An 11629-nucleotide genomic window follows, 5' to 3' on the forward strand; every position below is an offset into this window, starting at 1 on the left:
CTCTCTCTCTCTCTCTCCATTTACATTCTGCACTATAGTGGAAAACCAACCAATCAACCAACTAACCAACCAAACATAAACTTGGCCAAAACATTATTGCAACAATTTTCGCACGCTAAGAAAAGCATTAACACGCAATTTATTTTAGTTGTACGTTATATGCCCCAAAAGGTAATTATGTCAGCTGTACATATCATTTGTCCGATTGATGGTACTGTGTATAGGCATACCGTGACAGCCTGTCAAACAAGGTCACCCCTAAAATCGACCTGACAAAAACCATAGCCCCGTATTTAAAATCTGCAAAAAATCAGAATATGCACAAACCAAACACTTGTGACAACCATTGGAAAGGCCATTCAATTTCCTGTTCCGAACATTTTGTTGTATGCACCTGACTTCTCTAGTCTTTATGTAACCTTTTGTCAAAGGCGGTAGGTGTCAACCGTTTCAGAGGCCCAACCGTTTTGCGGCCATTTTTGAGGGGGTCCTCCACCCAAAGAGCCATATCTGCTCAAGTTCTCAATGATTTGCTTTGGAAAGTTCAGAAGTTATGACCAATAGGCTGACCAAAATGTGTGTTGCGTTTTGCGAATGTGTATACTTAGCGTGTCGTATTACGTAACTTTTCCGAAAGAACTAAACAAATATTCATATTAATTCAGGGTTATAGGTTAAAAAATCGTGACTTTGCATGCTAAGCAATAACTGGATGAGGCAATAGGTGCCAAAGTTTGAGGCAGATCCGAGTGCTGGTTTACATTTGCTGGAGATGGGAACACGCATGAAAAATTATCGATCACCGTCAGTGGTACTGAGTACACTACCCGTGGAGACTAACAGTCCTATGGAAAGCCGTTTGGCTCATAACCTATACGCGCGTAATAAATAATTCATACGCGCGTAATAAATAATTCATACGCGCGTAAGAAATAATTCATACGCGCGTACTAAATAATTAATACGCGCGTAATGATTGATTCATACACGTGTAATAAATAATTCATACACGTGTAAGAAATGATTAAATACACGTGTAATAAATATTTCATGCGCGTGTAAGAAATGATTAAATACACGTGTAATAAATATTTCATGCACGTGTAAGAAATGATTAAATACACGTGCAGGAAATAGTTTATACGCGTGTAAGAAATGATTAAATACACGTGTAGGAAAAGATTTAAATACACGTGTATTTTAATCATTAGATACACCTGTAATAAATTAAAACTTGAATCGGAAAATATACGACTTCGCAAACCTTCTAAAGTGACATTGACGTTTGCCGCTTCCGCCATCTTGAGCTGTAAGCGTGCAAAGCGAGGCGATGAAGACGCATAGAGTGTTTTTCATGTGGATTCCCAGTCCGATGTTTTACACGTGTATTTAATCATTTCTTACACGTGTAAGACATGATTAAATACACGTGTAATACATTTTTCATACACGTGTAAGAAATGATTAAATACGCGCGTAATAAATAATTCATACGCGCGTAATAAATAATTCATACGCGCGTAAGAAATGATTCATACGCGCGTACTAAATAATTAATACGCGCGTAATGATTGATTCATACACGTGTAATAAATAATTCATACACGTGTAAGAAATGATTAAATACACGTGTAATAAATAATTACACGTGTATTTAAACATTTCTTACACGCGCATGAAATGTTAATTACACGTGTATTTAATCATTTCTTACAAGAGTATGAAATATTTATTACACGTGTATTTAATCATTATGCTATTCCATAGCATAAGAAAAAAGATAAATTACACGTGCAATAAGAAATAAATACACGTGTATTAATCATTTATTACGCGTGTATTTATGTTTTATTACACGTGTAATGGTTATGAGCCAAACGGCTTTCCATACAGTCCTGGGCCTGTGCTTACTATCCTGTTCCGGCGCGCTGTGCTCGGTGAGTTGCGCTTTTGTGACCCGCAGCGAAGGAAGCACAGGCCAAAGGTCAGTTTATCTCCACAGCTACTGTACGCATTACCAAGGACGGTGATCGATAAATTTTCTTGCGCGTTCCCATCCCCAGCAAATGTAAACCAGCACTCGGATCTGCCTCAAACTTTGGCACCTATTGCCTCATCCATTTTTTGCTTAGCAGGCAAAGTCACGATTTTTTAACCTAAAACCCTGAATTAATATGAATATTTGTTAGTTCTTTCGGAAAATGTACGTAATACAACACGCTTATTATACACATTCGCAAAAGTAAACACCGATTTAGGTCAGCCTATTGGTCATAACTTCTGAAATTTCCAAAGCAAATCATTGAGAACTTGAGCAGATATGGCTCTTTGGGTGGAGGACCCCCTCAAAAATGGCCGCAAAACGTGCCTTTTTGGGCCTCAGAAACGGTTGACACCTACCGCCTTTGACAAAAGGTTACATAAAGACTAGAGAAGTCAGGTGCATAAAACAAAATATTCTGAACAGGAAATTGAATGGCCTTTCCAATGGTTGTCACAAGTGTTTGGTTTGTGCATATTCTGATTTTTTGCAGATTTTAAAATACGGGGCTATGGTTTTTGTCAGGTCGATTTTAGGGGTGACCTTGTTTGACAGGCTGTCACGGGATGCCTATACAAAGTACCATCAATCGGACAAATGATATGTACAGCTGACATAATTACCTTTAATAAAGTATATAAAGTTTAACTAAAATGAATTGCGTTTTAATGCTTTTCCTAGCGTGCAAAAATTGTTGCAATAATGTTTTGGCCAAGTTTATAATGAAACGTTTGTAACAACGAGGGAGGTGTAGAAAACAGGTTTGCAATTCTTCTTCCAAAATAGAGCGGATTTATTGGCCTATACCTTTTGTGCCCTCCGCTGTTTCTCAACAAAATAGTTTCTGTATCAACAGTCAAGCAACCATGCATTGCTCGATTCCGAGACCTGCTCGCCCTCGCTAATCCCTTTCACCCGAATGAGGACATCCTGAAGATCAACAGATAACAGCTGTAACGTGCAAACCTCTTATCTATGCGTGTCGTGCTAAAGACTTCACAACTTCAACAGCAATGCAACAGCCATTTACTAAATAATGCGTTGTTAGAAACACACACACACACACACTTACACAATCACACACACACACACACACACACACACACACACACACACACACACACACACACACACACACACACACACACACATTTCTTTCTTTCTTTATTTGGTGTTTTACGTCGTTTTCAACCACGAAGGTTATATCGCGACGGGGGAAGGGGGGAGATGGGATAGAGCCACTTGTCAATTGTTTCTTGTTCACAAAAGCACTAATCAAAAATTTGCTCCAGGGGCTTGCAACGTAGTATAATATATGACCTTACTGGGAGAATGCAAGTTTCCAGTACAAAGGACTAAACATTTCTTACATACTGCTTGACTAAAATCTTTACAAAAATTGACTATGTTCTACACAAGAAACACTTAACAAGGGTAAAAGGAGAAACAGAATCCGTTAGTCGCCTCTTACGACATGCTGGGGAGCATCGGGTAAATTCTTTCTCGTCCCAACCAATATGGGACTCCCCCTAACCCGCGGGGGGTACACACACACAAACACACACATACACACGCACAAACACACACACAAGCACACACAAACACACACACACACACACACACACACAAACAAACACACACACACACACACACACACACACACACACACACACACACACACCGTCGAACAAATCAGAATTACAAAACCAACACAAAAAATTACTACAAACGTTGGGGTTGTTAGCACTTCAAAAAAGACCAGTTCAAAATATATTGAAATACACTGCCTCAACCCGGGTTTTCTTTGACCTTGTGATATCTCGCACGTGTGTGCCAAATGTGCGACAAGAGTGTCAGAGTCGTTCGCGCAGCAAAGAGCTTGCTCAAGTGTAAACGTCCCCATACAAAAATGTACCCTGCTTTTACAAGTTTAACACTTGATTGAATTAGCCCGTTAGGGTATTTTTGTAGGGAAGGATGACAAAGCCTAGGGTGTGTGCAACCGAAATAGCACAGTAAAGATCAGCAGAAGCTCTGTTTAGCTGCTACTCTTATGTAGGTTAAAGGCACACTCAGCTTCCCGTAAACCATCAGTTTCTGGTCACAGACACTGTCAGGCTTTGACACACAGTACAAACACTCTTTCGTTTAAACACTCACCGCTTGAGAACATCCTAGGTGCCCTCCGTAAAGAGCTAGCATTTTTCAAAGACGGATTGTCTAACCCACAATCGGACGCCTCGTTTTGGCGCTAGAACTTACTTTTAAAATCTGAATGATAAATTGACAGCTGAAATAATTCTTTTTTATCAAGACAAGATCAGTACAGTTCGAAGTTTTGAAAGTCTGAAAAAAGGGAGCCCGGAAGCTGCTCACGCAAGGTCGTGTTTCCGAAGCAGACGAATTTTCTGCATAGCGCAAGAAGCTTGCTTCTTTGAATCCAACCGCCGCCGATAAGTTCGTGTGACTCGCAGTCGTTTGTTGCGTTTTAGATTCAGAGGCACACAATAACGTGCTATTGCAGATACAGCGAGTCGCATTGAAATCACAAACTGACGACTAAATTGTGAGAAAAAAAGGAAAGTGGATCACACGGGTTCAAGATGGCTCAACGGTAAAATAAACCACGAAATCTGGTGTGTGGTTTACGCAAGCTAAATAGCCATTCAAACGAACTGTGTCATTTAATGCTATTAAATGCTGTTGTAAGTGAGTTCCGTAAGATTAGAACTGCTTTTTTTGTGAGAAGATTTAAACCTTTCAAAAAGACACCAAACAGTCTTCTTGGATTCCACGTTGAGAACTTCATTTCTTTTCCTATTTGTTTTTGAATTGGCCCTTTAGTTTCCTGTTATGTTTCAATTAATGATTTCATCGTACAGATACACATAAAATGTACATGTGCAGGAGTGTGCCTTTAAGACAAGAACGAGGCACAAATGTTGAGGCGGTCCTCAACTGAGCCCGAAGTCGACTTCACGAAGTTGGTTTTACTGAAAACTCAGTACTAAAGCTCCGTGCGGCCAGCTTCGCCAAAACTCAGTACTAAAGCTTCGTGCGGCCAGCTTCGCCAAGTATACCTCGCGTAGTCGACTTCGCCCAGTTCATTTGAGGCTTTACTTACAGGTCCAGCTCCATCTGGCGCTACCAAGTCGTTCAACTTACCCGTTTCATTATTGTAGCATGTTTAATTGAATAAAACCTTGTTTAAACCAACTTACCCATGCTTCTCCGATATGAACACTGTGCACTGACGTCCTTGAACAAATTGTGCGGCACTCTGATGATGTAGCCATCCACCTCAAGCCCCTTGCTCTTGTTCTGCCAAAGAAACTCTATCCCAACTTCGGCCATGCTCGGCCTTTCTCGGTACTCCTCGTCCATCTCCGTCGAAGTGATGTCACGGGAAACAACTTGTGACGTCATTTTCAGCATGTTGGTGACGCGCCCCATGACGTCAGAGGTAAAGGTCAGATCGGGGCTTGCCAGGATGGGTTTGGAAGAAGGGGGAGCGAAGGATGTAGGGCTGACATTGTGTGCTGGAAACTCTTCAACATCTGGTGTTGTGTTGTTGTCAACTCCAAGGGAGATCAGTACCATCGCCACGACAAGTAGCACTGGGATTAGCACCTCCTGAAACAAATTATAAGGAGGAACATTCAGTTTCAGTTTCAAAGAAAACAAAATGTATTATTACATAAAAATACAGGTTTTTTACTCTATCTTTTGAAGTTAAATCTCTGTCGTCAAAAAGTCAAACAAAGTTGGAAAAGACGTCATAACGTGAATAATGGCGTCACGTCAAAATTCTATCACTTCTTCGGCATGCCTCGTCTAAGAAGTAACAACGAATTTCAAGAAAAGAGTGTGTCTCGGTGACTTCAACATATCAGTCAGCAGTAGAAAAATCAATCCTGAGGTCACCGCCAGGCTGTGCATGTATCGGTATCATGTATCATTAGGGTAATAATCTTTGTCAGAGTTACTAGATTTCCTTCTTGAAAAAGGCTTACAACTACAGTTTCTGTTTGACAAAGGCTTACTTCTTCTTCTTCTGCGTTGCTGGGCTGGAACTCCCACCTACACCTTTTGCACGAGTGGACTTTTAAGGCAGCCATACTCTGTTTTGGGGGAATGCATGTGGGATGTTTGCGTGTTTCTTTCACCCACTTCAATGGATGAAAGGATCTTTTCCGTGTATATTTTGTCCTGTGTGTGCGTGTATACTGAAGGATGATCTGGGAGATCGGGAAAAATCTTCATCCTGATCCTACCAGGCGCAGCCGGGATTCGAACCCCGATCCTTCCACATGCAAGGCCGGCGACGCCCTAACCACTAGGCTATGTTGCGTCACTAAGGCGTACAAGTTTTTATCATTAACTGCCGTCAATCTCACACCTCAGAGACAGATACATGTTCCATCCTCTGAGTACTTGATGAACCAAGTAAGTATTTTAAGGGGACACGTCTCATCCTTGCAAATTAGTACGATCACCCCTATATCTATAAACCGCGTCACGCTTTAATGACGTCAACAAACTTAATTAGCATACTTGAGCATTTGCACGTCCGTTCAGATTATCATAAAGTTAAGTAACCAAAACGACAACCTTGACAAGGTCAAGAACCGGATTTCCCGTTGTATACAAGTAAATGCCGTTAGAAACTTCCCTTTATTATGTCAATTGTTGACCGTCCCGGTAAAGTGACACACGTCACACCCTTTTAATTACGACCTTTACAAATGTAAGAAAATTATATTTACGGAGGCTTTGCTGAGAAAAAAAGGTTTTAAAAAGGAGGCAGTCTTAAAGGGGAGGGGGGGGGTCTTAAAAGGAGGGTTGCACTGTACTGTTTAAGTACGTGTCTGTTTTATGTGTTGTTGTTTTTTGCTTCAAAAGGTGTGGAGCTGTAGTATTTGAATACATTTTCCATAAATATCGTGTTCGTGTGTTTGCGTGCATGAGTGTATGAGTGTGTGTGTGTGTGTGTGTGTGGCGAAAAGTAGGACGAACATTTTGACAGGCGCAAAAAGGCGTCACAGTGAGAATTACAGTCAGGAATTCCCACTCAAAACACAGCCGTTTTCAATTTGAGTAACTCGGCGCTCAAACGTTTACTCACATAACAACCCTCAACCTGAACCGCATAGCTCTTGGGGCGATGAGAAACAGTGTTTTGCTATGGTTATATCACTTTAACAAAGCTTGGTAAGGTACATCAGTGCAACTAACGCCATCCCCAGTTGGCTATAGTTTTATGTTGATAGAAAGAGCTGCTTAGATCTCCTTAATAAATAAATAAAAATCTCCTTAATAAATAAATTTGATTAATGTAGGGTTTTGACATCTCTCGAAATGATACACTGAATCATAGCAAAAACAAAAATTAATAAAATAAACTAAAAAAACAAAAACTATATCTCAGACCCTAGAGTAATAAACTCCTTCTCAGATTTGGTCAGGTTCAGTTTGATAAGGGATAAGAGCACCCCCCCCCCCCCCCACACACACACCCACACCCCCCCCCCATTTGATAACATACCAACAATTATCGGTGTGGGTGCTCTAACTGCACAGTGGGAATTCATTAATAAATTAATTTCTTAAAAAGCCCCTGGTTGCATTTACATAGTTAATTCATCAAAACAATTGCAGTGTGCACAAAGAGCCTGTGGGTTGTTATTTGTTGGCATGTGACCAAATGGGGCTATGGTCTTATCCTATGTACGAGCCTGGTCAAATTTGAGACAGTAAGCCAAACCATTTTTTTCGGGAAGGAACATCTATACAGCCAATTAAAGCCGAACATACCGGCTCGTGCTTGAAGCGTGATGACTAATGATCGTGTTAAAGGTCCATGTAAATATCGTCCTTCACTAGTGTTTCGGAAACGCCGATGGGCAATTGACGAAACGGTGACATCAGTGGTCACTAACACAGAGATACAGTGGAACCCCCCTTTAAAGACCTCCAAACATCTGAGAAAATCAGGTGTTAAAAGGGAAGGAGTCTTAACATGGGGAAAAATTTACAGAGGATATGAACAGAAAATCTGAAAAACTAAGGTCTTCTTCTTCTTGTCGTTCGCTGTTAGATCGTCAGTCCGGACTGCAGGGCGAAACGTGCTGTCCTCTCACACTGTATTCTTCTTCTTCTTCTTCTTGTCGTTCGCTGTTAGATCGTCAGTCCGGACTGCAGGGCGAAACGTGCTGTGAAGCGTGACGAACACGAGTTGCTGGCGTAACATATATATATATAAGCTGTGTTACAGTTAAAGTGGAAATGTATGAAACACAGAAACATCAATAAAAGCCACTATGCCCATACACTTGTGATAACTTTGATTTGGACATTTGACTAAAAGGTTCCTTTCTCTCTTGTTTCTATCGCATTAAAGCCTTTTTTTAAAATTCACATGTATAATTTTTTTTCACGTGCTTTGTAGCATTTGTTTAACACTGAAAATATCTTTAATTTAATAATTCAGTGTCTAGAGTTATTGTCTTCATACCCCTTCGGTGTTTTCCTTTGAACGACCATGCATATAATTAAGGTATTAAGTCTCTTATTGGCATGTCACAGACGATGACACGTACTGTGTCTCTTTCACTTTTATGGTTAGCGGTACTGTCATGAATTTGAAACGCACTATCTTTCGTCTTACGTCTTTGTTGCTAGGTTGTGGTTGGAGAAGGTTCGTGAATCCAGTGGCGTGCCACCCCCAACTTTGATTTAACTTCGTTGTATGTATCTTAACAGACCGACACACACGCACATTAGCTCGCACGTAGGCACGCCCCCCCCACACACACACACACACACACACACTTACACACACACGCACACACGCGCGCGCGCGCGCGCACACACACACACACACACACACACACAAACTCGTCACACTCTTTTCAACTGCATAGGGAGGTAGGGACAGGCCTTATCCAGTGCCCCTAATTCCATGAGATCATATGTATCACAGGGAGAGAGAGTTAGCTAGTCGGACTTGGAAGGATTTTCAGTAATCAGGAGCGAAAACAGCGCCGGATGACTTGAAACACACAATGCCCGTATACTCAGTTTCCACAACTCCCGCGACCGCTTGCGTACTGTACCCTTGGTACCAGTATTTGCGATAGTTCGTTGACTTTCCTCAAGATGGTCACGACGACAAAACAACACTTACTTTGCCTTATGCAATTGTGGAACTCAACATTCTCAGTTGTCTGAACTAAGGCCCCCCCAAAAAATAGGTGTGGTTTAGGTAACATAGCCAAAAAAAATAGGGTAGGAAGGTAGGCAATCACTTTTTTTTTTTTAACTTTTTTTTCTAATGTGTACAAATTAAACCTACTTGACAGGGAAATAAGTGTGCGACTCGGGCGCTTTCGCTTTCATTGCGTTTTCTGCACTTGTTTTTTGGTGTTTTTTTTGTGACAAATGTAAAAAAACAAAAGTTATAAGGTCGGCCCCTAAAAATAGGTTAGGTCGTACGCGTGTTACCGTAACCACACCTTTTTTTTTTTAGGCCTAACCATTGAACCGTTACACAAAAGACGTTCAACTGGTCTTCCATTACAGCCACTGCTCGTACTTCTTACGACACAGAACTCGGGGTAAATGTTAACGCTTCAATGCTGAGAGCGGACCAGTTGTACAATCTCGACTTACTTCCTTCTCGCAATAGGTTTCTGTGTACAAATGGTTTAATTTGGGCTGTCTGTCCCAAGTGATTGATATACTAAGATGACAGAGAGGAAGGAACAAAATACGGCCCGCGGCCACCAATACTGTAAGTCAAAAGCTAGTGCGGCTGGCGAGGCTTTATCGCTGTGCGTACGTAATCAGTTATGCCACGTATCGGTCATCGTCGATTTGTTTTAAATGTCTCAGGAAGACGTTATAATTATCATCTTTATGAAATGAAAGATTCGAGAGCAAAACATACATTGATTTCAAAGAAATGCAAGCTTTACACGCTGCTGCAAGTATGAGCTCAACTGCTCAAACTAACCTTGAAACACATTTGCGTAAAACACACACACACACACACACACACACACACACACACACACACACACACACACACACACACACGTGCGCGCGCGCGCACATAACGCAACCGTTCCGTATTTGTCCAAGCGAGGACACTGACGTAACAAAAAGCGTGAGAAATAGAGTCCCAGACGCTGTCCGGCGATAAAGGGATTGGACTTCATCTTGAATACAGATATGTTTTCGTCTCGTAATATCTTGCTTTTTACATTTAGTCAAGTTTTGACTAAATGTTTTAACATAGAGGGGGGCATCGAGACGAGGGTCGTGGTGTATGTGTGTGTGTGTGTGTGTGTGTGTGTGTGTGTGTGTGTGTGTGTGTGTGTGTGTGTCTGTGTGTGTGTCTGTGTGTGTGTGCGATTCAGACTAAACTACTGGGCCGATCTTTATGAAATTTGACATGAGAGTTCCTGGGTATGATATCCCCGGACGGGGTTTTTTTTTCGATAAATACCTTTGATGACGTCATATCCGGCTTTTTGTAAAAGTTGAGGCGGCACTGTCACACCCTCATTTTTCAATCAAATTGATTGAAATTTTGGCAAAGCAATCTTCGACAAAGGCCGGGGTTTGGTATTGCATTTCAGCTTGGTGGCTTAAAAACTAATGAGTGAGTTTGGTCATTAAAAATCGGAAACTTGTAATTCAAATTATTTTTTATTAAACGATCCAAAAACAATTTCATCTTATTCTTCGTCATTTTCTGATTCCAAAAACATATACATATGTTATATTTGGATTAAAAACAATCTCTGAAAATTAAAAATATAAAAATTATGATCAAAATTCAATTTCCGAAATAGATTCAAAAACTATTTCATCTTATTCCTTGTCGGTTCCTGATTCCAAAAACATATAGATATGATATGTTTGGATTAAAAACACGCTCAGAAAGTTAAAACGAAGAGAGGTACAGTAAAGCGTGCTATGAAGCACAGCGCAACCGCTGCCGCGCCAAACAGGCTCGTCACTTTCACTGCCTTTTGCACTAGCGGCGGACTACGTTCAGTTTCATTCTGTGAGTTCCACAGCTTGACTAAATGTAGTAATTTCGCCTTACGCGACTTGTTTTTTTTTTGCAGGGCAAAAAAGTATGCAACTGAGGTAAAATAAAAAATAAAAATATCTTGCAATTCCTAAAGATTGCAGGGGCATAGTACGAGTAACAGTCTACCCTGTCCAAAAGACGAAGTACGATTGTAGTTCACATTCATTTTATTATCGAGAGATAAGTTTAAAAGCTGCTCGGTCATTTGTGTGCTGGTGATTGTATTAGTGATGTGTGTGTGTGTGTGTGTGTGTGTGTGTGTGTGTGTGTGTGTGTGTATGTGTGTGTGTCTGTGTGTGTGTGCGCGCGCGCGCGTGCCGTGCTTGTGCGTACTTGTGTGTGTGTGTGTGTGTGTGTGTGCGTGTGCGTGCGTGCTTGTGTGTGCTGTGTGTGTGTGTGTGTGTGTGTGTGTGTGCGTGCGTGTGAGCATGGTGTGTGCGTGTGAGCGTGTGTGTTTGTTTCCTTCTAACAGCGGTGTTCAACCT

The 11629-nt window shown here is 41.2% G+C and overlaps 1 protein-coding gene across 2 annotated transcripts in view; it reads right to left on the reverse strand.

Moving 5' to 3' along the window:
• Positions 1 to 11629, reverse strand: part of LOC138952351 (cholesterol transporter ABCA5-like) — a 65164-nt gene that overhangs the window by 44880 nt on the left and 8655 nt on the right. For both annotated transcript variants that reach the window (XM_070324005.1, XM_070324004.1), the window contains exon 2: positions 5263 to 5674. In XM_070324005.1, coding sequence (XP_070180106.1) covers positions 5263 to 5674 — 412 coding nt within the window. The remainder of the gene's footprint in view (positions 1 to 5262; positions 5675 to 11629) is intronic.

The sequence above is a fragment of the Littorina saxatilis genome, linkage group LG17 (genome assembly GCF_037325665.1).
Source record: "Littorina saxatilis isolate snail1 linkage group LG17, US_GU_Lsax_2.0, whole genome shotgun sequence".
Taxonomy (NCBI): Eukaryota; Metazoa; Mollusca; class Gastropoda; order Littorinimorpha; family Littorinidae; genus Littorina; species Littorina saxatilis.